Source organism: Pseudorca crassidens, chromosome 3, assembly GCF_039906515.1.
Source record: "Pseudorca crassidens isolate mPseCra1 chromosome 3, mPseCra1.hap1, whole genome shotgun sequence".
NCBI classification, from domain to species: domain Eukaryota; kingdom Metazoa; phylum Chordata; class Mammalia; order Artiodactyla; family Delphinidae; genus Pseudorca; species Pseudorca crassidens.
Genome location: NC_090298.1, coordinates 163,177,594 through 163,204,880, shown reverse-complemented (window position 1 = coordinate 163,204,880; position 27,287 = coordinate 163,177,594). Strand labels below are relative to the sequence as shown.

The 27,287-nt window shown below is 53.8% G+C and overlaps 1 protein-coding gene across 13 annotated transcripts in view; it reads left to right on the top strand.

Moving 5' to 3' along the window:
* CACNA1A (calcium voltage-gated channel subunit alpha1 A) overlaps nucleotides 1-27,287 on the top strand; it is a 338,534-nt gene that overhangs the window by 304,911 nt on the left and 6,336 nt on the right. For 7 of the 13 annotated variants that reach the window (XM_067733510.1, XM_067733512.1, XM_067733511.1 and 4 more), the window contains 9 exons: nucleotides 6,382-6,498; nucleotides 6,842-6,907; nucleotides 7,083-7,198; nucleotides 8,607-8,757; nucleotides 12,303-12,430; nucleotides 13,373-13,541; nucleotides 17,182-17,287; nucleotides 26,747-26,854; nucleotides 26,990-27,090. In XM_067733510.1, the coding sequence (XP_067589611.1) occupies nucleotides 6,382-6,498; nucleotides 6,842-6,907; nucleotides 7,083-7,198; nucleotides 8,607-8,757; nucleotides 12,303-12,430; nucleotides 13,373-13,541; nucleotides 17,182-17,287; nucleotides 26,747-26,854; nucleotides 26,990-27,090 (1,062 nt within the window). Of the gene's footprint in view, nucleotides 1-6,381; nucleotides 6,499-6,841; nucleotides 6,908-7,082; nucleotides 7,199-8,606; nucleotides 8,758-12,302; nucleotides 12,431-13,372; nucleotides 13,542-13,709; nucleotides 13,807-14,666; nucleotides 14,764-17,181; nucleotides 17,288-26,746; nucleotides 26,855-26,989; nucleotides 27,091-27,287 lie in introns of all 13 variants that reach the window. The other 6 variants (XM_067733517.1, XM_067733519.1, XM_067733514.1 and 3 more) reach the window with 2 other exon arrangements.

The following is a 27,287-nucleotide window of genomic DNA, read 5'->3' as shown; positions in this document are numbered from 1 at the left end:
AGGATAGATCTGGGTGGGGTGGGGCCCAAAGAAGAGGGTGTTGCCCCATTTCACAGATGAGGAAACTGACACTCAATGCTGAGGAGAATGAGGGACCTACTTCAAGTCGTGCAGCCAGACCTGGTGACTCCTGAGGGCACACTGGTGTTCCCTGGGGTGTCCCTAACTGAGCCCCCAGCAGCAAAGGGATCAACTGGCCCACTCTTCTATCCTGGAAGCCTGATAAGATTGGGAAGCTACGCAGAAGAGGGGCCATTCTCTGACGCATCCCCCATACCCCCACCCGAGTGGTATCTTGGCCACAATTCTTTGCCTTCATCTTCAGTGAACCAGAAGTTCCCCCTTCCCCCGTCTCGCCCCTGACACCTTCCTCTAGAGAGGTCATGCCCAGCTGTGGGCTATCCCCATTGGGGTTGCCCCCACCTGGCCACTGTCCCCTGGCAGAGGGCCAGAGCTTAGACCTCATCTTCTGTCCTAAGTTTCTAAGAGATCTGGAGCTTCCTGGCAGTCAAAGTATCTTGCCATACAGCTGAAGACAAGACAGCTTTGAACCAATATCCCTCTGGGTCAAGAGGTGAGAAGGGTGACCCACCACCCCAGTCGGGCAGGTAGAGGAAGTTGATCGAAGCTCTAGTTGCCAGTAAGAGATCTGTAGGACTGGACCCTAACGGCTTGTTCTCCTGGCTGCAAGATATGGGAGGGCAGGAGAATGGGGCACGGAATCCACTTCAGGGATATCAGGACTATTGCAGTAGTCAAACAGCCCTCCCCTATGAGCTGTTTGACCCTGGGTAACTTGTATTACCTCTTCTCGTCCTGTGTTTGGGACTGACCTTCATAACCAACCTCATCAGACCCTTGCAAGCCTCACATTCATTCATGCAGTCATAGAAGCATGCATTAAGCACCTGCTGTATGCCAGGCATTGTTAGAGGTGCCGGGAACAGAGCAAAACAGACAAGAGCGCCTGCCCCCAGGAGGCTGACATTCCAGGACAAGAGATGGCAACTTTGAGCAAATCAGAGCGATTGACATAAAGTGCTTGGCACAGAACCTGCCAGGAATTAGTTCACGAATAGTGGTGATTATTATTGCTGTTGCTGTTATGACTGTGCACGTACTTGGATTGCAGTTTGTTAGGCAGCCCCTCAGCCCTGAATTATAATCATTTGGCGGGAAAGCTAGAGGGTGGGCATTTGGACCCTTTTAGGAGGATAAACACCCGACCTGGAGGTGGGGAAGGTTTGCCCTGCTAGGCAAGGAGCCTTCAGCAGCTCCTTTCTGCCTCCCAGGTAAGCCCACTGAGTCTGAGGCCAGACAGAGCTCAGCCAGGCTGAGGCGAGGGGAACCAGACCATAGGGAGGGCAAGGCCCCAGGGTTTCGGGGGAGGGGGAGAGGGTGTGAGGCCCACCGGGCCTCAGCTGCCACCCACAAGTGGCTGGGGTGACGTGGGTTTGCCCTGCGTGCGATGGATAATGACTGTGTTTCTTGTCTTGTCTCTTTTCATGCCTGCTCTTTAAACTGTATATTGGCACAACGCCGTCTGAAAAACTCATCCAATCAAAATGCACTATGAAATTCATTTGTTCATCCATGACGTGGTCTGTGTGTTCATACACCAATGACTATCTCCCAACCCACCACCACCACCCCCACTCCCCGCCCGGGAACCGAAACCCATTGGTTTTTTTGGCACTGGTTACAAATCAACCTAAAAAACGCTGAACACGCCTCCCCAACTGCCCCTGCCCGCCTGCTCCCCTTCCATCTTCAACATCTGCATCTAGAATCCGGTTGGTCTTACTTCTTTCTGAAGTCTAAATGCCTTACATTAACTGTGAACGCATCTTCTCGCATCAGCACTGCATGTCACGTCCTGGGCTTTCTAAACTTGGACTGCCTGATGCACTCCCCTATCCCCACCCCCGTATGTCTGTCCATCTCTCCAAACCCTCCCGACCTGCCCCCCCTCCTTGTTCCTGCAACCTCTCTTCCTCTGGTTGGTATTGGGTTCTGAATTAGGGTTTTCTGTTTGGGTTGGCTTGTGTCTTCTGCAGAGAAAAGGATGGGTTTGCCCCATGCAACACCTCCAACAGGACAGGTTGGCTGGCTGAGTCTCCCACCCCATTCCTTACACACAGCCCTGTACTCAGAGCCATCAGGCACTCTCTCACACCACTCCTGTCCCTGGTTAACTCCATGGATCCCGGGGCCCCAGGAAAGCTCCAACAGTCCTCACCCCATTCCAAACCCACGAGCTCTTCGGGCTTGACCAGCAGCGACGTAAATCTCCAAGTCCGATGGAGGAGGTCTGAGAGCCTTGCAAGGTGCAGGCAAAGACGCTCAAATGAGGGGGACTCAGAATGGCCAGAACCGGTTCTGGCTGAACGGCCGGGACTCAGGTCTGGCTGCTTCCAGATGGACCGGCCGGCTGACGCCCTCTCCTGGAGCCCTGATCTGCATGCACTCCTGTTCCCCGCCCCCCACCCAGACACGGTCACTAAACACATGTGCTCTCTCCTCTTTCCTGTTCAGTCTCTGACTCTCATTCCCTCTTTCTCTCTGTCTCTGTCTCTCTGTCTCCCTTTCTCTTTTTTTGCTCTTGCAATCTCCCTCTCTTGATCCTCCCCCACCCCCTGACACACACACACACACACACACACATGCACACACTATCCCTCCCTTCTGTTATATCCATCCACCCTGCAAACCCACACCCACACCCTGGATGCACCCTGTCCATCCCTCCCTCGCCTCACTTATTCGGCTCTCTGCACACTTGCACACTCCTTACTCTCTTACTCCTTACTCCCACCTGCCTCTGCCCCTCCCCCACCATCCTCTGAGCCCCTTTGAAGGACCCGCAATGGCATCTTTGCACCGGGATCCCTCCCCTGCTAGCCATACACAAGACATTCATCCACCAAACACTGAATGAGCCCCAATTCTGTGCCACAGATGGAGGGTTGGGCAGAAGGGGACACCATCACTGCCCCCACCCCCTGTGTCACCTACAGTCAGGCGGGGGGAGGCAGGCATTGGTCAAATAACCCCTGAAACCCACTTGAAATTGTAACTGTGTTGCAAGCTGAAAGATGAGCAGCGTGAACAATGTGGAGAGGGGGAGAAAAGGGCATTTGAGGCCCGGGATAGCATGTGCAAAAGTCCTGTGGCAGGTCAGAGCACGCAGGGGTCAGGGTCTGCCAGTGAGAGGGTGTGGCTAGAGCAAAGAGCAGAGGAAGACTGACCCAGAGAAAGTGAAGACGGCAGAAGGGGACAGGACCTTGGGGCCTTGTTGTGGGAGCCTGGGAGGATTTGAAGCAGGGGAGGCGTGATCGGAAGTGCGGTTAGACCAGACCCTGCAGCTGCAGAGCAGGGAGTGGGTAGGCGGCAGGCTGGGCTGGAAGTGAGCACCAGGAATCCCAAGGAGAGATGACAGCAGAGGAAGCAGGAGCGATGTGAGGACTGGCCATCTGAGCAGGGATCTCTCCAGGACCTGGAGAAGGGTTGGGTCTGGGCTCGGGGGGAGGGAGGTGCCTGGAGGACTTGAGTCTGGCTTGAACTGGGAGATGGAAGTTAGGGAATGCCAGGAGAGGGCCAGGTTAGGGGAATAGCACAAGTGTGGGCACAGTGGGCTTGAAGTGCCCTGAAGGGCACCCCAGAAGAAGTCAGGTAGGCAGTGGGTTAATGGGTCTGGAGTGCAGAGGCAATATCTGGGCTGGAGGTGGGGTCTGCGAGTGCAGGACTTCTCTGGAGCCCTCAGGAGGGTGGTCTCCATGTCCTTCTGAGTACTCGCACCCCTGAACACAGCAAGCCTTCCAGGGCCCACATCACTCCCCTTCAGCCTAGAACCAGGAAGCACTGGGCAGGGTTGGAGGAGAGGACAGCTATTCCTGCCTGGCTGTGGACAAAAAGATGGAAGCTAGGAAGAAAGTCAGAAGTTCTAGGAGCACTTGAAGGACTCTATGCAAACCCAGGAAGAGATGGGGGGGGGGGGGATGAGGGCAGACTAGAACCTTCCCCTGCCCTGTCACCTCTTTCATTTCCACCCCTACTTCCCCCGTGTGTCTCCTGTCTCCCTGGCCCCAAGAAGGGCAGCATGCTCTCTGCACGCGTCTCCCTGCAAACCCCCCTTCTTTCTCCTGCATGGTAGCAGTCCCTACCGCCCCGCTCTGCCCCGAGCCCCCAGAGGCTGCTTCCAGGGCCCGCCTGACTTTGCATGAGTCCACATGTTATGCCCCGCCCCATGAAGGGATGGCTTGTACTCTGGGGATGGACGGGAGGGGACTGGGGACACCTGGGCCATCGGCCCTGTCCCCAGATGGAGCTGGGTGGCCAAGCAGGGCTGGGAGTCAGGTCAACAGGGCACGGAGGGTGACTGTCACCCAAGCTGAGTCTGGGGGTTGATTCGAGGCGCTTGAGAGATTCTCACAGTGGTTAGGCCCAAATGTGGTCAGGGTAGGATCCCCACACCCCTCCCCCATCCTAGAGGCCTAAGGGTCAACTGATGTGTCCCAGAGAGCACCCTAGACTTTTCCAGAAAACCCAGAGGCCTCCTGCCAACCTCAGAAATTCCTTGACACCCCTCTCTGTGTCTCTCAGCTCCCAGGTCAGAGCTGGCTAGATCCAGTGGCTGGGAAGCCCTCAGGAACCACCAAACAGGATGCCCATATGATTCACTGTCCAAACTCTTGAGACCGAAAGTGGTGCTGTGACTGTTGGGGCAACCTGTACGATCACCCCTGTGCCCTTTGCTGGGTGAGAGCTAGGCCAGTTTCAACGTTGCTACGTGGCCTGTATCTAGCACTCCTCCAAGACCCCTTAAGGCCCCTTTGCCTCCAACCCACCAATCAGTGGTGGTTTCCATGCCTACCTGAAGCAGGAGTCTCAAACTCAGATGCCTCTGGGGACCAAGCAGATGCCGTAAGCCAAGAAACCGGTTCCGTTTCTAGTATGTGGGAACCTTGGCAAACTGGCGGAAACGTGGCCCGCTTCACGGCGGGCAGCCACATCTGTGCCTCAAGTAACTGCTACCCGTGGAGGCAGCCTCAGGGTTGCCTGAAAGCCAGATGTGGGGGCAAAATCTGACTTTTAAACACTAGGAGCTATTTTTAATTTCTAAAGGAAAACTGCTCAGGCCCCACAAAATAGTTTCGTTGGCCAGATTTGGCCCATTCGTGACTTCTAGCCTCCAGTACCCCACCAGAGGCCCCAGCAGACAAGCCCCTGGACAGTCACGTAAGACCCACCGTCTCCATAGCTGTCTCCCCACCCCTACCCCTACCTGGGGTTCTTCTGGCTCAGGAGGGAGGAGGTAGAGGCAGTGACTAGGCAGGGGGCCTTTGAGCAGAGGCAGGGTCCACCCAGGGAGGTCCTGGGGGCAGGGACAGCCCCACCTCCCGGCCCCCAGCACCAGCCCCTCGGTGGGCCCGAGCTGACGGCGCGCTCACCCACCCACGGGCGCTGCATACTTCCTGCTTCCTGCAGGCCTGGTCCCGTGCTACTCCACCCAGCTCCAGAAGCTGAGAAGCCATCCCTGAAAGGGGGGAAAGGGCCCCAAATGCATCTTCTCCGACTCAGCGGGCAGCGAGGACTCGCCCTGCAGCCGAACAGCCCCAGCTCCCTCCCGTCCTCCCCATTCCCGCTCGCCAAGGGGGTAAGAAAAGATGCTCTTCCGCTTCTCCAATTGGCTTGAGCCACTGCTCCTCTTGGCCGTGGGGTGAGGTCAGGGCGGGCAGGAGAGGGTGGGCAGCTCAGCAGGGCAGGGCAGGGTGCCCGGCGAGTCCCATGACAGATGCATTTCTGGCCCGGAGCGTAACGTGCCCTCGGAACCCACACATGTCCACCAGGCCTGAGCGTGCTGACTGCCCCCACCCCGCCCTGGTGTTTGTGCATCGTACACGTGTGATGGATTCGGCGACTTGACCCGCTTGTGTCCTATTGTCTCAGTGCATTTGGTTGTTGGGAGAAACAAAAACCATCTCGGATTTTTTTCCTGATTGGATGACTCGGATATATTTTCTTTTCCTTGTTCTTTTGTTATTTCTTCCACGACCCGACCCACCCACATTCCTTTCTCTTCCTTCCTTTTTCTTTCCTTTCCCCGTTGAGGGTGGGGCTGGCAGGGAGGGTTTATGCCTTTGAGTTGATGCCTTTTCCTCCCTTCTCACCCTTTCTCTTCCCCACACCCCACTTGGTTTTTTTCGAGTTTTTTCCTCCGCACCATTGCATTAATAGTGCTTTCTCTCCTCTCGCTCCTTATTTGGGGTCTGGCTTGCTTTTTCCTGTTGGTTGGCTTCATGTAGGGGCCTCTGTGAGTGGTGACAGCTCTGAGCCCCTGGGGGTGGGTGGATGGTCACCCCTCTTTCTCCGTCTCCCCAGAATAACTTCATCAACCTGAGCTTCCTGCGCCTCTTCCGAGCGGCCCGGCTCATCAAACTCCTCCGTCAGGGTTACACCATCCGGATTCTTCTCTGGACCTTTGTGCAGTCCTTCAAGGTGAGCCCCTGGCCCTGCCTCCAGCCCAGGGCTGAGAAGAGAAATCAGGATCCCCCCACCCCAACCTGCTCTGGCTGAATCTAAAAATCAGGAGGAAACGCCTCTATGATACACCTTGCTGAGAATGTGTTATAGGCAGGGGTCTTGTCTAACTTCCTGCCCTGGTGTGTCGTGAGAGCTCCAAGGGGAATCTCCCAGAGCCACCAAAGAGGCCCACCAACCCTGACACCACTGGGGCACAGCATGCGGCCACCCCATGGGGGTGGAGGACTGGGACAAATAAAGGAAACAGTGTGGATAAGGGGCCCCCAGCACTATTCTTAATTGCCTTCCTTCCCACCAGGCCCTGCCCTATGTCTGTCTGCTGATTGCCATGCTTTTCTTCATCTACGCCATCATTGGGATGCAGGTGCGTGCCAGCCCCCCTAATGTTCCCAGAGCACTCCCAAGGAGGGCCACCGCCCTTAGGTGGGGGTGGGTTAAGGGAGCCCAGTTCAGAGAGGCAGCCCTGAAGGTTGAGTGGAGTTTTCCCGGAGCCACTAGGGGGCGTGGCCACCCCTAGTCATCACCATCTAATTCCCCAGGTGTTTGGCAACATCGGCATCGACGTAGAGGATGAGGACAGTGACGAGGATGAATTCCAAATCACTGAGCACAATAACTTCCGGACCTTCTTCCAGGCCCTCATGCTTCTCTTCCGGTGAGAGGGGGGCACACTTTCATCCTTCTCTTCTGGTGGTGGGGGGGGGGCATGCCCTCAACCTTCTATTCCACTGAGGTTTGGAGTGGGCGTGGGGGACCCAGGGACCCTGGCAGGGCAGGAGCTGAAGGCCCTGGGACGTAAACATGAAGGCATTTTCAGGCATTATCTCACTGAATCCTCCTGAGCATCCTGTCTAGAGATGCTTGGCAACCACACCTGACAGGTGAGGAAAAAGGCTTATAGACTCTGAATAGGCTCTGAGGCTTGATTCTTAATCCTGGCCGCACTTAGGGTTCCTTCATTCATTCATCAGAGGTTTATTGAGCACCTATTGTGTGCCAGGCACTGCTGTAAGTACTGGGAACAAAACAGAGACAGCATTCTCTGCCCTCTGGGTGCTTCTATTCCCATGGGGGAGGCAGACAATTAATAATCAAATTATAGCGGATACTATTCCCATGGGGGAGGCAGACAATCAATAATCAGATTATAGCGGATACTAGAAGGAGATAAAATTCAAGATTAAGAGGGACATGGAGGCACAAAAGAACAAATAATGTGTGATTCCACTCACATGAGGTACCCAAAATGGGCAAATTCTTAGGGGAAAAACTAGAATCCATATTGTCAGGGGCTGGGAGAGGGGAATAGGAGGGAGTTATTGTTTAATGGGGTACAATTTTTCAGTTTGGGATGATCAAAAGGTTCTGGAGGTGGATAGTGGTGACGGTTGCATGGCACTGTAAATGTGCTTATTGCCATTGAATTATACACTTAAATGCTTAAAATTATTAAATTTATGTATATTTTTGTCAAACGAAATTTTTTTCTCAAGTAACAACTGAAAAAAAAAAAAAAAGGAAGGCTGATAGGTCACACCTCCCTTGAGGAGGGTGATATTTGAGAGAAATAGTTGAGAGAGGGAGCCATGTGGATATCTGGGGAAGGGTAGCGGGTACAGCAAGTGCAAAGGCCCTGAGGCAGGAGCATAGCTCTCATGTTGGAGGACAGCAAGGAGACCAGTGTGCCTGGAGCAGAGTAACCTGAGAAAGAAATAAGAGATGACAATCACCTAGAGAGAGGGAAGCTTTTGAAACATACCTATGTCTCCAGGCCACATCCCAAACCAGTTAAATCCAAGTCTGTGGGAGTGGGCCATTGGCATCAGCATTTTTAAAAAACATTCTCCTTGGGCTTTAATACACAGCAGCCAAGGATAAGAATCCCCCTCTCTGAGCTCCAAGAGGAAAAAAGTGATTTACCTGGGACTTGAACCAACACCAATCCAGCTCCAGAGCTTAAGCGTTTAACCTCAATGCTCTGCCTCCCTTGGGGGGCAGGGGGTGGTGGTGCTGGTGCCCAGAGATGGGTGCCCAGGTCCCTGATGCCCCCTCTCTGTCCTCAGGAGTGCCACTGGAGAGGCTTGGCACAACATCATGCTTTCCTGCCTCAGCGGTAAACCCTGTGATAAGAACTCTGGCATCCTGACTCATGAGTGCGGCAATGAATTTGCCTATTTTTACTTCGTTTCCTTCATCTTCCTCTGCTCATTTCTGGTGAGTCTGTGGACATGTGTGGGTGGGCTCCCTAGACCTGGCTCCCTCTCAGGGGTGTGGATGCTATAGAATGTGGCTGTGTTGCACACTTTCTCCCTCCAAGCCTGGGCCAGCCCAGGATTAGGTTAACCACTGTTCCTCACCCTCGACACTGTTGACATCAGGATCTGCGTCATTCTCTGATGGAGGTTGTTCTGTGCATGCTAGGACGTTTGACAGTATCCCTGGCCTTGATCCACTAGATGCCAGTAGCACATGCCCCACTACCCTCCCAGTTGTGACAACCAAAAATGTCTCCAGCCATTATCAAGTGTCCCCTGGGGGAGGGAGCAGAATCTCCCCCATCTGAGACCCACTGGGTATGCTGAGGGAAAAACTAATGGAGCTCAGAGCTGGCCCCAGGACCCATCTAGCTGAGCTGTGGGAAACTCCCATCTGCCCTCTGAAAGGTGGGTGCCTTCCTCTGTACGATCAGGAGGCAGGAAAAAGTCAGCCACATAAACATTCTCTGGGAGCTGTGGGGCTTTGCAAAAAAATTGAATGGGTTTTCACTAGTAAAAGATAAGTTTGTCAAGACGAGGACCCTCCTAGGACCAGAGACTATATAGCACTGCAGGATTGAAACAAGGAGGAATGACTATATCTATCAGGAACCTCCATCCTGCTCTCTCTTTCTCTCTCACTCTCTCTGGGCCCTCATCTCGGCAAATTTTTTTTGTTCTCCACTCTTCCTGGAGCAGTTTGAGCACAGTCAGAAGAACTATCTAAGTATTTCAAGCAGCGGGGATTTAATATAGGGACTGGCTACACAGGCTTGAAAGAGCAAACAGAGAACACTGAAGTCACCAGGGATTAACAACTGCAGGAAGGACAGGGCTGGGGTATTAAAAGGAAAAGAAGGTGTTACTAACCAACCCAGCTGCCCCTGGAACCCCTGAGGGAGTGCTGGCACCCTAGCTGTCTGCTGCCCCTGGACAACTGAAGACAGTTTCCTGTGGCTGCTGTCACAAAGAACCACAAACGTGGTAGCTTAAAACAACCAAAATGTATCCTCTCACAGTTCTGGAGGCTAGAAGTCTGACCACAGTGTTGGCAGGGTCATGATCCCTCCAGAGCCTCTAGGATAGGATCCTTCCTGGCCTCTTCCAGCTTCTGGTGGCCACAGGTGGTGTTCCTTAGTTTGTGGCAGCATCACTCCAATCACTGCCTCTGTCATCACATGGTCTTCTCCGTGTGTGTCTGTGTCCAGATTTCCCTCTTATGAGGACAGCAGTCATATTGAATTTAGCCGACCTTAATCCAGTATGATCTCATCTTAACTTGATGACCCTTTTTTCAAATAAGGTCACATTCACAGGCACAGGGGGCCAGGATTTGAACATATCTTTTGGGGGCACACAGTTCAACCCACAGCACAGACCCACGTGGGAAGCAGAAGGAAGCTCCTCTCCTCCTTCTCTCTCCTCCCCAGGCTGGCCCCCTAACCATGGCTCCTACTGGCAGGATGTAAGGTGCCCAGGGAGTGTGGAAGATGTTATTTTCAGAACGCAACCCAAGGACCAGCGTCTGTCAGCCAAAGCCCAACACATCCACCCTCTTCAGACCAGCAGTCGGTCTCACACTGAGAGACTTGCAGCCTAAGTCTCACAGCAACACACCCTCCAAGTCTAATGTCAACAGCCATTGACCTAGATGGTCCCTTGCCCAGTTCCAAATTCCCAGAAGAGAGTCTGAATGGGCCATCCTAGCTCCTGGTCAAATGACCACCCTTGTTCTAGTAGCTTTGGGTGCATGTGGAGACACAGTCTTATACTACATCCCATCTGGGAAGGGCAGGCACCCTAGAAGACATCTACAACCCTTGATCATCAGCCCTTCCTAGGCAGGAATTTTTGTTTAGTTCACTGCTGCATCCCCAACACCTAGGACAGTGACTGGCCCACAGCAGGTGCTCAATCAATATCACAAAATGATGAATTAAAAATAGAGTCACTAGCAGACATAGAGAAGGGGCTTGAGGACACGGCGGGGAGGGGAAGCTGGGGTGAAGTGAGAGTAGCATGGACATATCTACACTACCAAATGTAAAATAGATAGCTAGTGGGAAGCAGCTGCATAGCCAGGGAGATCAGCTCGGTGCTTTGTGACCACCTAGGAGGGTACGATAGGGAGGGTGGGAGGGAAGCTCAAGAGGGAGGGGATATGGGGATATATGTATGCATATGGCTGATTCACTTTGTCGTACAACAGAACCTAGCACAGCACTGTGAAGCAATTATACTCCAATAACGATGTATATAAAAGAAACAGAGTCACGAAAGTTAGGGACGCCTAGAATTACAGGTCATTTATTAACACCTACTATGCTTACTTCTACACATTTGCTTAATACCTACTGTGTGCCGGGCCTTATACTAGGCCCTGGGGATATAGGGAGAGAACATATTTCTCTCAGTTTGCAGGGGTGTTGGGCAGACAAGTCAGGAGACAGTAGCAATACAATCTGATATGTGCTTTGGTAGGGGAGACTCAGACTGAAGGAAGGAAGATTTCAAAGAGTGGCCCTCAGGGACTGTGGGCAGGGCTTAGACCATGTATTGATCAAATTGGTTGCAAGTAACAGAAATGCAACCGAAACTGACAAGTGAAATATGCAGTTCACTAACTGATATAACTGAAAAGTCCAAATGAGGCTGGATCCAGGCAATAGCAGACCCTGTCCTCTTTGCTGTTCTCCTTCACACTGGCTTTATTCTCAAACTTTCTCCCTATAAAGGGAAGATGGCTGCCAGAGTGCCAGCAAAAATCCCAAGGAAGGCTCTCATTGGCCACCTTGGGTAATGTGCCCCTCCCTAACCAATCACAAGGTCATGTGACCACCACCTGTGAAGCCAGCCACACCCAACAACAGCATCTAAGTGTAAGGGCAGGGGTTTCCCCAGATGCTATCATCCAAAGGGAGAAAAAGGATGTCCACTGAGGGAGCAACATTTACTAAGGCCTGAAGGCAAGACGGATGCAAGCACCCCATGTGCTAAAGGCTAGAAGAGCACATGACAAGGTGCTACAAGATGTAGACAAGTGCAGGAAAATTCATCCATCCATCCACCGAAGAAATATTTGCTGAGTGCTTACTTTATGCTGAGGATGGAAACATGACAGGGTCCTGGCCCATTGGGGATCAGGTGTGGGAGGATTTGGGGTCATGGTGGTCCCCTTGGTGTTGGCCTCTATTTAACACAGCCTCTCTACCTCTCTCTCTGATTGTCTCTGTCCATCACTGTTGGTCTTTATCTCTTTGTATCTTTCTCTGTCTCCATCTTTATCTCTGTCTCTGTCTCTCTCCCCCATCTCCATTTCTCCATCTCTCTGTCTCTGGGCTCCTTCTGTGGGCATGTGTCTTTCCTCTATCTCCCCCATCTCTTTCTCTGACTACCTTTTCCCATTTTTATCTCCCTCCCTCTCTCCCTCTGGGCCTCTGTGTATATGTGTTTGGATGTGTCTCCCTCTCCCCCACCCCATCTTGGCCCCTGGGGTCCCCACAGATGCTGAACCTTTTTGTTGCTGTCATCATGGACAACTTTGAGTACCTCACCCGAGATTCCTCCATCCTGGGTCCCCACCACCTGGATGAGTACGTGCGTGTCTGGGCCGAGTACGACCCCGCAGCGTGGTAAGCAGTCACCCCAAATCCTCCAGCCACGTCACCCACCTTTCTGTGGCACTGGAGCACAGTCTAGGTCAGGATCCAGACCTTGGGGTGTTGGCTCCCTGGAGAGCCAGCAGGGATTTCAGGAGGATCAGTCTAGAAAAAAAAAAAAGATGAGAATCAGCACCCTCACACATCCTGGATTAAATGATTTGGGTACCACTGCTGCCCAAACCCCAGGTTTTCTGGGAGACGAGGGAGGGGATCCACCATGAGTTCACCTCCTATGAGTCTCTCCTGCCCCCGCCACTGTGAGGCTTCCAGATGGTGAGGACAAGTTATCCAGGCCCCAGGAAGGAAGCCAGAGGCCTCTCAGCCTCATTTCTCCTGGCAGTATGGGGAGAAGGGCTGGTTTAGTACCCTTGGCAGACAGAATTGGCTGCAAGATCAGAGTGGTGGAACCCAGCTCCCATTGCGATCCCAGGACCCTGGAGCAGGTGGTCGCACAAGGCCAGGGGAGAGGGCACAGAACCTTGGTGGTCCTTGCATCTTCATGGTCACGAAGGGAGTGAGCTCTCCCATCTCCGTAGGCACAAGAGTGCCCCCTCCTGGTTGACAGGTGATGGTTTCCAAGGGTGGTTTCCACCCTGCTCAAGTGTATTGAGTGCCCGCTCAACACCAAGCCCTTGCAGGATGCTCAGAGGTGCCATCCTGATGCTCAGAGCCCACCAACCACAAACTGAGGATTCTAGTTCAGGCTGAGCTTGGGGCCTGAGAAAGCATTAAATGGGGGCCCTCAGCAGCCTGAACACTAGAGGGGAGCCTCACGAAGAAGGTGGGGTGGAGTCGATCCTTGCCATTCTTTCAGCCCCGGACAACCCTCCATGAGACCAAGAGGCTGGGGTGAGCTGCGGGGCTGGGGCTTGACTTTCAGCTGGTTCCTAACTCTTCCTCTTTTGATTTTAGGTCACAGCAGTTGGATGCTGTCCCCCTGTCCTCTATTCCACGAGCCCCCCCAGCCCCCAGTGTAGCCCATCCAGATTGTGGAAGAGGGAGACACAGAGAGCCCTGGGGGAGGTTCCCCCAGCCCAGAGCTCCCAACCCACTCCAAATGAAACCCTCTGCCCCAGGGTCTGTGAGTGTCTGGGAACATCTCAGGGACCTTCACTCATCCCACATCTCCCCTACTCTAAGCCAGGGGGTCCCCAGCCCCTGGCATCATGACCTCACTGTGTGCACGGGGAGCCAGTGTGAACGCAGCTTAACCCCGTGCCTCCACTAATCCCCTCTCTTCTCCTTTCAGCGGTCGGATTCATTATAAGGATATGTACAGTTTATTGCGCGTAATATCTCCCCCTCTCGGCTTAGGCAAGAAATGTCCTCATAGGGTTGCTTGCAAGGTTTGATTTCCACTAAAACCTGCTAGCATCCATGGAATGAGTGTGGCTTGGGGTTCTTCAATATATATATTTCATATATATATATATATTTATATATAATCTAAAAAACAGAGCCATCTCTCTCTTTTGCACTAAACTAGAAAACTTAGCCAACAGAATGCAGTCACATAGACTTGATGAAGCATGGAACATATATCTCTCCGTTCCCTTCAGCCATTTCTGCTTGCTCTTAGCTGAAGCTGCCCATCCCGGGGTCTCAACGGCACCCCAAATCAGACACATCCGGGGGGACTGTAACTTTGCATTGACCCCCCCCCACCATCTCCTCCACTCTCCCCTCCTCCACCCTTCGCCTCCCAAAGCCCCCAGCCCTCCTTCCACTGCCCTGGCCCCTCTTCCCCATCTAGGCCCCCTCAGAGACCAGCCTCAGCCAAACCAGAGAACTTGACCCAGTTTTTTAAATGACACTGAACCAAAGCATTGCTTCCAAGTGAGAAGCCCCCACTTCCGTCCACATTCCACCAGAACCATAGCCCAGAGTCAAAAGTGAATCTGACTTTTCTCTTCTCTCTCTCTCTCTCCCTGCTCGTAAGCAGTGAAATAATCTTTTTTTTAATTACCTCTTCCATTTTTTCCCTCCTCTTTTCCATTTATTTGAAATACCTATTTTATCGTTCTCTGCATCTTTCTCTCTCTATTTTTTCGGCTCGTGTGATTTTTTTGTTTTGCTTTTTTGGTTTTTTTTTTTTTTTTTTTTTGGTTGTTTTTTTTTTTTTTTCCTTCCTTTTCTTCCCCTCCCTCCACCCACCCTTCTTTTGGTTCTCCGTTCCCACCCCCGTTTTTGTTTTCGGTGCTGCCAGGGGCCGCATGCCTTACCCGGACATGTATCAGATGCTGAGACACATGTCTCCGCCCCTGGGTCTGGGGAAGAAGTGTCCGGCCAGAGTAGCTTACAAGGTAGTCTAACCCTTGCCGACCACCAATGTCCGGGCACTGGGGATTTTTCAGTGCTGACCAGGAACAACCAGCCGAGTCTCTTTTTCCAGCATTACTGTTCTTTTTTTTCTTTTTCTTTTTTCCTTTTTTTCCCCTTTCCTCCTTGAGTAAATGAATCATGACCATCCCTTGATTCTAAGCAGTATACTGTGTCCGTCCTTTCTGATCAGTGTGTCTTGGTGTTTTGAGACTCTATTATGGCCGACACGCCGGGGGGAGGGTGAGGGGAGCCCCAGGTCCCCTCGCACCTGGTCCCCCAGGAACCAAATTGGACACCCTTTGGGAGGTGGGGGTCGCCAATGAGCCCAGAGCGGCCCCCATGCCCAGACCTGGGCAGGTGCCTTGCAGGGAGGGGCTTGGACCCCATCTTTTGTATCTTGAGCCCCCAGGTCTCACGGTCACACACACACACCTGAAGCTGATCTCTGACCTAGGGCCTTGGGGGATCCAAGATTTCCCGGGGAGCACCCAGAGTCTCTCCTCCCCTGCCTCCCCCCTGGAGTTGCTTCCCCAGTCTTCCTGTCCTTAAGCCACCCATCTCCCTCCAAGACACCCCAACATGCCTCTCCATTGTTCCAGAGTGGGCAGGCGGGCCGCAGCTGGACCCCTGGACCGTGGCACCCTGACGCAGGCCATGCACGCTGCCTTGGCGGGGGCCTGGGGCGGGCAGGCACCATGGCCGACCGGGGGGGTGGTGCATGCTGTCTGAAGGAGCCGCCAGGCGGCTGGGCCGGGCCACCCCTCTAGACCCCGTCCTGGAATCTCCCTTGGCACCCAAGGACAGATGCTCTGTTCCCCCTAACTCATCCACTAGAAGTTCAGAGATGACCTTTACAGTCAGCCCCTCCCCCCCCCAAAAAATGGTCCCATCATTCCATTCACCCATCCACCTTGGCCTCCTCTGTCTACAAGAGTCCTCCCTCCCCTCTGTCCATCCCATTTCTTCCTGCCTCGTGTAACCACCTCCCCACAACCTCATTCCTCGTCCTCTTCCCTCCATGAACTCCTTCTTCCCAGGCGAGACCAGGAGATGGCCCCACCAGCCTTACTACCATGTACCTGTCGCTTCTCTAATTTTCTTTTGTCCTTCTCTTGGTCTCTCCTTGGCCGAGTGTGGGTGTGTGTGTGAGCGTGTGCAAGAGAGAGGGAGAGAGTGCCCTTCCCTTCCTGGTCTCTGTGCAGGGCTGCCACGGGTCCGTAAGGCACCTTTGTGCACATTTGAAATGAACATCCTTTGCACAGAACACTTTGTGGGAAAACAATTGGAATCCACCAGTGTGGGGAGAGCAAGACACTTTTTCACTATCAGCTGGGAAGTTGTCATTTAAATACCCAAGTCCATGATTTCTAAGATGGGGAGCCCTTTGTGCAGTGCACAGCCTGCACAGCTGTGCACAGTGGCCCAGTGTGTATGTGTTTCTCTGTCTACCATCTCCCTCCCCACCCTGCCTCAACCCATCTCTTGTGCTCGGCTCTGAGTCTGCCATCCCTTTTGCCATCTCCAACTCTGTGTTTCCTGCTGACCCGTGTCTGAATCCTCTAGTGAACATCAGTCTCCATCTCCATGCCACCTCAGCCTGGGCTGGTGCACGCTAGCCCAGCATCCTCTCCCACGCCACCAAGCATGGGGGACAGAGCCCCTGCCTGGGATACAGGGAATCTTTTCTTCCCTGGGCCATGGGAACACCTCCCTCACCCCTTCCCCCTGCCATTGCACAGAGAGCCAAGATCCGGAAATGCCCCTGAGATACACTTTCCACGGAGCTATGAATGAGTCTCGAGATTCCGTCTGCATGCGCCCCTGTCCGCTGTTCTGTGTGTCATGGCCTCGCTGCATGTGCTGCGCGAGGGGCCCGCCCCATCAGCAGGGGGAGTCGCCTGCCTGCCGCTTCTCGGAGGAATGATGCGGCCTGTGGCCATCTGGTCTGGTCTGGGCCGAGCCAGGGGTTGGGGGTGGAGAGCCAGCGGCCCCCCCGGCGGCTGCGGCAATGGACCCCTCTGCCTGGCTGCTGCATGTCTGCTGCGATCTGGCTTGTACTCTTCTTCTTTGGGGTCAGAATGGAACGGAGCTGTCCAGAAGAACTCTGGGGCAGGGCAAGGATGTGGGCCAACCCTGGAAATGCCAGCCCTAGGGTCCAGCAGGCGGGCGAGGAACGGGCAGGGGCTCCGCAGCATAGGAGAGCCCCCAGTGCCCTCCCTGAGGGAGCCAGCGAGGGCAATCAGGAAATGGAACACCGGGACAGGTAACCTGAGGGTGGGGGGCACCCTAGCCGCTGCCTTCAGAGTTCTTCCTGGGGCTCCCTGGGTAGGGTGGGTCTGGCTCACGGGATCCGGGAGGGGTGCCTGGGAATGACTGCCCTTGCCTTTGGTTTTCTGTAGAGGCTCCTGCGGATGGATCTGCCTGTTGCCGATGACAACACCGTCCACTTCAATTCTACCCTCATGGCTCTGATCCGCACAGCCCTGGACATCAAGATCGCCAAGGGTAAGGGCAGGAACGGGAGCAGAGAGGTGGGGCAGGGTGGGTGGAGCCAGGGCCTGGGAGGGCTGAGCCATTCACCTGGTCAGCAAATACTGAGAGCTTCCCTCCTGTGTGCCAGACGCCGCTCTAAACCTGGAGGATGCGGGTTACACTTCCAGCGGGGGGAGGCCTCCCCAGAGAGGTTGTGAAGGAGTCACGTGGATACCTGGGGGGGAAGCGCTCCAGACAGAGGGACCAGCGGGTGCAGAGCCCCTCCCCCCACCTGGGGCTATGTTGAACCGACTTGCGCTCTGCTCGTGGGGGTACCAAGCAGCCTCGAGAGCAGAGGAGGCACCTACTCCTTCTAACCACAGTGGAGAGAAGCTAGGAGGAGGCCTGATATAACTCATGTGAACACAGGATGGCGGCTCGGAAGGAGGGGATATGGAATATTCGGATTCTGGATATTTCCTGGGAGTCAGGAGGACCAGATGCTGATGCATGGAATGTGGGGTGTGAGGGAAAGAGGCAACGAGGCCACCCCCAGGGGTTGGGGCCCCGGTGCGTGAAGGATGGAGCTGCCGTGCCCTGAGACAGAAGAGATGGCAGGGGCAGGTTTGGGGCAAAGGGAGGGCAGGAGGTTGGTGTTGGAGGTGACACATGAAGATGGTGGCTAGGCAGGAGGCTCTCCAACTTACACTTCTGGTGGAGGCCCCCCGAGAAGGTGCTGAAGGAAGTGAGGGGATGAGTCTTCCTGGCTGTGTTGAAGATGTAGCGTCAGGAGGCATCAGATGCTGGCAGCTTTTAAGCCAGGAGACTGGACGAGCTCTCCAAGGGGATGAGTGGATGGACAGACCCCTGAAGACTGAGCTTGGGGCCACCCCAGCATTAAAGGTGGCCAGGCAGGTGGGTGGAGACCAAGGCAACTCAGGCTCCTACAAGGCGTCGCCAGTGTGTCAGGTGCTGCCCAGCAGCTAAGGAAGATGAGGACCAAGAGTGACTAGCGGATCCTGTGCCAGGTCACCACTGGTCACTTTGACCAGGGCAGCTCTGGTGGAGGGGTCATGGCCCTCCTGCCTGGAGTGGGTTTCTGAGGCCTGGCGGTAGAGTGGATGTGACTTGACAGCTGACGGGACAGCAGGGCAGAGAGAGCAGCACATGCGTCACCAGAGAGAAGGAAGTTGGGAGAGTAGCTGGTGGAGGGCTGTGTCCATCGTCCAGAAGAGGGTTGGGAATCAGGGGCTGAAGAGAGAGGCCAGGACTCCACCCAGCTGAAGCCCCTGGGAGGCTATGAGGAAGGAAGACTGCACTTTAGGGACACGTGTTCTTTCCAGGGCCCTGGGGAGAAGAGGGGGAGAAGGAGACAAGACTGGAAGTTGCTCGGAGTGGGGACATTCGGGGAAGGAGACCAGCAGCTTCCAGTGGGACAGTGCCCAGTGAAGGGGTGGGGCACGTTGAGGACAGACATTATGAGAGCCAGGAAACATGCAGATGAAGGTGGAGAGAGCAGAGGTGCCCCCAAATGGAGTGAGAAAGAATCAGGAGTGAGGCCGAGACTCAGGGGACAGCATAAGTGCCACTTGTCTCCACACAGTGTAAGTTTCTTTCTCATGCAACAAGTCAGAGGCAAGTGGTCCAGGCTCGCCAACATCTCGGTGCACATGACCAGCGGGGGCCCAGGTTCTGTCCGCGTTGTGGCACTGCCTGCCCCAGACTGTTTGCTCATCAGCATGGTTGAAGCTGGTGGAGGTTCCAACGCAGGGAGGTGAGGAAGCAGAAGTGTGGGCAGCAGCTTTCTTGTAATCACGTGGGAAAGTGGATTCACCTTGCCCACCCACCTTCCCTGTCCTCAACTGTAAACCTTGGCAGAAGACTTCACCCTCTCTGAGCCTCAGCGCATGTATTCGCTAGCTATGCCATGTAACAAATGACCACAAATTTAACAGCTTAAAACACATCTACTTATTAGCTCACAGTTAGGTAGGTCAGAAGTCCAGGTTGACTCAACTGGGCTCTCCGTTCAGGGTCTCACAAGGCCAAAATCAAGGTGGCGAGGCCACCTTCTCTAGAGCTTCTCTGGAAGTTCCGAGGAAAAATTTACTCCAAAGCTCCTTTAGATGTTAGCAGAATTCAATTCCTTGTGGCTGTAGGACTGAGGTCCCTGTTTCATTTCTGGCTTTTAGCCAGAGGTTACACTTAGCTCCCAGGGATGTATCTAATTCTTTATGTGCTCCAAATCGCTCTAACTTCTTCTGCTGCCAAGAAAATGGTCTGGGGCTTCCCTGGTGGCACAGTGGTTAAGAGTCTGCCTGCCAATGCAGGGGACACGGGTTCGTGCCCCTATCCGGGAAGATCCCACATGCCGTGGAGCGGCTGGGCCTGTGAGCCATGGCCACTGAGCCTGCGCGTCCGGAGCCTGTGCTCTGCAACAGGAGAGGCCACAACAGTGAGAGGCCCGCGTACCGCAAAAAAAAAAAAAAAGAAAAGAAAATGGTGTGCTTTTAGAGGGATCACCTGATTAGGTCAGACCCACCCAGATCAGCTTACAGTCAGCTGACTTGGGACTTTAATTACATTTGCAGAGTCCTTTCATAGCAGTCCCTAGACTAGTATTTGATTTAATTTTTTTTTTTTTTGGCTGCGTTGGGTCTTCGTTGCTGCCTGTGGGCTTTCTCTAGTTGCGGCGAGTGGGGGCTACTCTTCATTGCAGTGCGTGGGCTACTCATTGTGGCGGCTTCTCCTGTGGCGGAGCATGGGCTCTAGGCAAACGGGCTTCAGTAGTTACAGCACGTGGGCTCAGTAGTTGCAGCACACAGGCTTCAGTAGTTGCAGCATGGGGGCTCAGTAGTTTTGGCACGCAGGTTCTAGAGCATGCAAGCTTCAGTAGTCGTAGCACGCAGGCTCAGTAGTTGTGGCTTAGTTGCTCCGTGGCATGTGGGATCTTCCCAGACCAGGGATTGAACCCGTGTCCCCTGCATTGGCAGGCGGATTCTTAACCACTGCGCCACCAGGGAAGCCCAAGCATTTGACTGAATAACCAGAATTTTGCTGGGAAAGAAGGAGCAACTTTAGATTTCTGCCTGCCACAGTTCTGTAAAATGGGTCTAACAGTGCACCTACTCTTGGTACATAATGCCTTTGAATCCCAGCTGCTGTTTCCCTCTGGGGACCTGTGTTCAGGGGTCTGAAGATAACCCAAGACCTGGGCTCAGTGATTCGCTAGAAGGACGCAGAACTGTTTTGCTAACCGTTATGGCTTATTACAGCAAAACGATACAGATTAAGATCTGCAAAGGAAACAGGCACATGAAGCAGGGTCCGGGAGAGACCAAGAGGGAGCTCCCACTCCCTTCCAGTGGAGTCACATGCACACTGCTTACTTCTCCCAGCAATGATGTGTAACAACATGTATGCAGTGTTGCCAACCATCCAAGCCCACCTGAACTTTGGTGTCTAGCGTGTTTATTGGGAGTTGGTCGTTGTAAGCCTGGCTGACCTTAGTTGCTCAGCCTCCAGCCCCTCTATAGGTCACGCTGATACCACGTGACTCAAGGCCTCCACCATAAATCACATTGCTAGGATAAACCATCTGGCCTGGCCCAAGGCCCCTAGGTAAACAAAAACACTCTTATCAGGCAGGACACTCTAGGACTTAGACATTATCTTCCAGGAGCTGGTCAAGAACCAGGCATTCCTGGGGCTTCCCTGGTGGCACAGTGGTTGAGAGTCCGCCTGCCGATGCAGGAGACACAGGTTCGTGCCCCGGTCCGGGAAGATCCCACATGCCGCGGAGCGGCTGGGCCCATGAGCCATGGCCGCTGAGCCTGCGCGTCCGGAGCCTGTGCTCCGCAGCGGGAGAGGCCACAACAGTGAGAGGTCTGCGTACCACAAAAAAAAAAAAAAAAAAAAGAACCAGTCATTCCTTTGGAATGTGCAAGGTTTGGACAACCCAGACCTGCTGAGTTGTCTCTTATGGCACAGAACCCCTTCTGTGGGACTTCCCTGGTGGTGCAGTGGTTAAGAATCCGCCTGCCAATGCAGGGGACATGGGTTCAAGCCCTGGTCCGGGAAGATCCCACATGCCGCGGAGCAACTAAGCCCGTGAGCCACAACTACTGAGCCTGTGCTCTAGAGCCCGTGCTCCGCAACAAGAGAAGCCACCGCAACAAGAAGCCCATGCACCACAACGAAAAGTAGCCCCCACTCACCACAACTAGAGAAAGCCTGCATGCAGCAACAAAGACCCAACGCAGCCAAAAATAAAATAAATATATATATTAAAAAAAAGAACCCCTTCTGTGGACTTTAGCAAGTCCAGCCTTTAGGACACTCACCAGATTCTCCACGTGAGGATTTCAAGGACTCCGGGGATGTGCCTGCCACTTGGCTGTCATTGTCACTCATACCCCAGACCCTACTCAGCTCCCAGAGGGTCACGCCCCCAGCATCTGTGAGCCAGGGACCCCTCCCCGTCCTCTCACCTCCCAAAGTTCCATGGGGCACAGCTCTGGAGTCAAGGAAGTTCAGCCGAGAGCTTGGGGACAACAGTTCTGACAGTGCTGACAATCACAGCCATTTCAACAGAATCACGTCTCAGGCCAGCTGAGAGTACAACACACTTTTTTTCAACACTGAATTTGCTTCTAAACACACTGAGTTCCTTTCCAGCAGGCAGGGGGTAACATGGAGGAGTGGGTTAACCTCAGCGATTCTTCAAAAATTGTGAGGCCCATCTTAGCTGGGAGAGAAAGAGAGCAGGTCCCTCTGCTTATCTGTCTCCTTCTGTGTCTCCTTCTGTGTCTCCTTATCTGTCTTATCTGTGTCCCTTCTGTGTCTGTCCTTCCTCTTCTCTGTCTGTTTCTCCTTCCCACTCACCCCTCTGTTCTCTCCCCTCAGAAGAATCTCATTCTTGCCTGGGGAAAAAATCCTCTGTCGTCATGTTTCTTTTTCTTCTAGACGTTGTGTCTGGATCCCTGAAACCTCCCCCAAGGGGCTTGGGCTGTGTCCCTTCATCCCCCACTGCCTTCCTGTTCCCCACCCCAACCAGAAGGTGATGAGGACAGAGCCAGCCACCTACCTGAACGAACGTAAACCCAGTTAACACATCAAAATCCAAAATCCCCGGCCTCATTGACATATACACACTGCTATATTAAAAATTGATAACCAGCAATATAGCACAGGGAACTCTGCTCAATATTCTGTAATAACCTAAATGGGAAAAGAACTTGAAAAAGAATAGATACATGTATATGTATAACTGAATCACTTTGCTGTATATCTGAAACTAACACAACATTGTTAATCAACTACTCCAGGGAATTCTCTGTTGCTCCAGTGGTTAAGACTTGGCGCTCTCACTGCCAGGGCCCTGGGGTTTGATCCCTGGTTGGGGATCCCACAAGCCACTCGGCGTGGACAAAAAAAAAAAAAAAAAAAACTACAATATAAAATAAAAGTTTTTTTAAAACTCCCCAGCCTCAAGCTAACGTTCTGGCTTCTGCTGAGAGCCTGCAGGGAGAGCTTTATAAACACTGTGCCGCCTGCGTGCTAACAGCTGTGGACAGCAGTGGAGGGTTGTGTGGAGAAGAGACAGGCCTCAGCCAGCCAGCAGAATCTCCACAGCTGTCCAGCATTCCCTGAGTCCGGGCCGGCCCGGACTCTCCTTCAGGACTCCACGTGGCTGACCAGCCAAAAGGCCACTGTCTCGTCCTTTAATACCTTCAAAGACCAGGCTCTGTCTGGAGGTGGGTTCTGCAATGGCCTGGAAGGTTCTGGGGTGGCCTGGTGGGAGCTGAAGGGCTTTCACCTGCCTGCATTATCAGCTCACTGAATGAGAACATCCACTGGGCACCCGCTGTGTGCCTGGCTCTGTCCTTGGCACGTGGGATGTGGCAGTGAAAGACAGATGAACCTCTGGCCCTTGTGGGGCTGTGGGGAAAGAGGCAACAAATAAACAGGCAACGATAAATAAGTAGATATGTAACGTGTTCAAAAGCGAGACATGTTATGGAAAAGAAAGAGCAGGGTCAGAGGTTGTAGATCCAGGTCAGGGGTTAAACCCTAAGTCAGGGGTTCTCAGCCAGGCGTAATTCTGCCCCCAGAGGACATTGGCAATGTCTGGAGACAGTTTGGGTTGTCGCAACTGGGAGAGGGCTGGTGCTCACGGTATCTGGTGTGTAGGGGCCAGGGAATGTCTCAGGGTGCACGGAACAGACCCTGCAACAGAGAACGTTCACCAGAGGGGTGCAGAGTGATGTGGGAGAGGGGAGGACCCTTCGGGCGATAAACTCCGGGACACAGCTGGTTTGTGGGGGACTGATGCCTGAATACCGGGGAGCCCTCTGTCCCTGGGAACCCCAGTGTTAACAATTCTGTACCTGGAGGAGGAGTAAACCTGAGATGTGGCCTTGAGCAGATCTCATGACCCCAGGGGAGGGCCACCTTGAAATCCCCTAAGGACTTGCCCTTTATTTAAATGTGAACGACAGTCCTGAATGCAAGATCTCCCAGTGAATTAAAGCAGAAAGAGTCTAAGGTGGTTCTCAACTGGAGGCAGTTTTATCCACCAGGGGACACCTGGGAGTGTCTGGGGACAGGCTTTGTTGTCAGGACTGGGGTAAGTGTGAGTCCTGCAATGCACAGGACGACCCCACAACCAAGAATGATGGAGCCTCAAGTGTCGACAGTGCTGACAGGGTGAGAAACCTTGGCCTTACCTAATTCAGATGCCAAGATCAGGTATCTTAATCAGCTCTGGCCACCATAACAAAATATCAGAGGCTGAGTGCATAAACAACAGAAATTTATTTCCTCACAGTTCTGGAGACTGGATGTCCAAGATTCAGGTGCCAGAGGGTTTGGTTTCCCCTGAGGCCTCTCTCCTCAGCTTGCAGGTGGCCGCCTTCTTGCTGTGTCCTCACATGGCCTTCCCTTTGTGCATGTGCATCCCTGGTGTCTATCTCTCTCTTCTTATAAGGACACCAGTCCTATTGAATTAGGGACCACCCTCATGACCTCATGTAACTTTAGTTACTTCCTTAAAGACCCCATCTCCAAATGCCGTTACTGGGGGTTAGGACTTCAACATGAATTGGGGGGGGGGACACAATTCAGTTCATAACAATAGGTATCTTCCTTTTCTTCACTAGAAACAGGAAACATGTAAGCTGTCAGGAGAAAGTGACTTTTCACAAGAATGTCATGTTCTCTTGTTTCCCTTCCCGTGTCTCTGAGAAGGACCCACAGAGACCCCAGGCACCTCACTTAGCTACAGTGGACACGAGACTTAGGTATTAATTCCAACTGCTTCCCTAGAGGAAAAAAATAAAACTGTCATAGGTTGGTGTCAAGTATGTTGAGAACCCAGCTACACAGATGATTTTCCCAAGGATCTTCCACAACTTCCCAACCTGTGTCCAGGCCCGCCAATCACCCCTACACCCATGCAGGTCGGCTCCAGTGACCACAGTCCCTTGTATCATTAGACCCTGCAACCACCAGCAGCGAAAAGAGAGACCAGACCGTGGACCGTGCCCCCTAGTGGTGATGTGGTGAACAATAGCATGAGATGATAAAGACCAGAGAAATAAAGCAGGAAAAGGGCACCGAAGGAGGGGCAGCTGTTTTAGGTTGGGAGGCAGCTAGAAGACCTCTTTGATAAAGGGTTTGGGTAGGGACCTGAAGGAGGTGAGGGAGGGAACCACATAGATATTTGTAGAAAGAACCATCCTGGCAGAGGAAACAACCCATGCAAAGACCCTGAGGCAGGACGGTGCTTGGCGTGTTTGCTGAGCAACGAGGAGGTTGGTGTGGCTGGAACAGAGTGAGCAAGGGGGAAAGTAGAGGAGATGAGGGCGGATCGTGCAGGGCCTTGTGGACTCGAGGGATCACCCTGGGTGAGGTGAGAGCCTTGAAGGGCTCTGAGCAGACGAGGCAGGTGACTGATGCAGGTGTCCCTGGGCGCCCTCTGGTGGCTGTGGGAGGAGCAAGGCGACCTGGCAGAAGCGATTACACCGGTCCAGGCAGTTCAGCTCCCCACCGCCTCCATATCATCACTCTGGAACAGGATCTGAGCTTGACTTGCAAAAACGCCCTTCTGAAGGATTTTTCTCAAAATAAAGGCATCCGTCTCCAGAGTCACACGGGGGAAGATGAGTGAGAGCTCCACGGAGTGCCTGGCAGATGTCTGTGCTTTGACCCACATCTGCTGAGAAGGAGAAGCTGGGCAGGGGTTCCAGAGGGAGCTCCGGGCTGGGCCCGGGAAATGAAGGAGTGGGAGAAGGAGGGACAAAGACGGCAGATGCTGGGCGACAAGAGGTGGACGGGGAATGGAGGCAAAGGGGGATGTTGAGGCTGTCTGGGCGGTCCAGCTACTCAGCCACAGGCCCCCATGGATGGTTGTTAAACACTGCAGTAGTTCTCTACTGGCTGGCAGCCGGCTCCTGCCCTTCCCCTAGATCTCCTCCCATAATCCAGCAACCACAGGGTTAATATTTGGTCCAGCAGGGATCCTTCAGGCCCTTGCTCTAGCTCTGTCATCAGTGTCCCTCTCCTACCAGCTGGTAAATGTTTAGAATAGCCCCTGTTTGGGGCTGTGAAACAGGAGTAGAAGCAAGGGCCAAGCTGGTGTATCAGTTAGAATGGATGAGGATGTGCTACTGTAACAAACAGCCCCAAGGTCCTGAACCAACCAAGATTCGCTTCCCACTTCCATTATGTGGGAACTTCCGGGGTCAGCAGGGCCTTCTGTGCATCAGTCACTCAGGGACCAGGCGTGAGGGGGCAACCACTGTCCCCAACATTACCAGCCGCTGCAACAGAGGGAATGAGAACTCAGGAGGGGCCTGCACGGCCCATTTAATGCCCAAAGCGGGGCCTCACCCTGCTCACACCTTATGGGCAAGAACTCGTCCCATGGCCCTGGTCAACCCCAGGGGCCAGGAAGGGCCACACTCCCGTGCTCTCGGGCAGGAGGGACCAGGAATGGCTGCTAAAGAACCTTAATGACCACCATGGCTGGAGTGAGGGGCCAGGGCTTGGCTCTGTCCAAGGTCAACATGCACAGGAGGGGATACTCGGTTGAGGGAGAACGTCCTCTATCAGGACTGCTCCCTGAGGCTTACCCCAGGCTCCCTACAGCAGACACCATCCTAATGCTGTACATTAACTATTTTGATCTTCAAACAACGCAGTGAGGCAGGTAGTATTGCCGTCACCCCCATTTTGAAGATGGGGAAACTGAGGCACAGCAAAGTAGACTAACACCCAGGTCACGCAGCTGGTAAGTGGGAACCAGGTTGGCCCCTCAGGAAGCTGGACTGTCCCCCGCATGGTCTTTCGAAGGCCCTGGCCCTGCTGAGGACTAGACTTCTCTGGGTCAGGCCCGCTGGGAACCAGGACCCCAGAGCCTGGGTCAACAGGAACCACTGGCTTTGCGGCTGCCCCAGAGGCCGCCTGATGCCTCTCTGTGCCCACACACAGGCGGAGCCGACAAACAACAGATGGACGCTGAGCTGCGGAAGGAGATGATGGCCATCTGGCCCAACCTGTCCCAGAAGACGCTGGACCTGCTGGTCACCCCTCACAAGTGTAAGAGCCAGGCCCGGCCTGGCCTCGGGCTCTGTCCCCCCAGGACGGAGGGGGAGGGAAAGAGGAGGTCCAGGGACGGCAGGGCTGGTGCACACAGGGGCCCCCACCCACAGTGAGCTCACCCTGTGCCCCCAGCCACGGACCTGACGGTGGGGAAGATCTATGCAGCCATGATGATCATGGAGTACTACCGGCAAAGCAAGGCCAAGAAGCTACAGGCCATGCGCGAGGAGCAGGTACGGCCCCAGCCCTGATGGCCCTGCCCTGCTATGTCCATCGCTCTGGGGACATCCAGGCTGGGAGACAGTGGCTTCCTTGTCACCATGAGGACCAACCAGAACAGTGGGATGAGGCCAGGCTCCAAGGCAGGTCACTGAGAAGTAGGGCAGTGCCAAGGAGACGTAGCCTGGATTAACTCATCTGCTCCATCAAC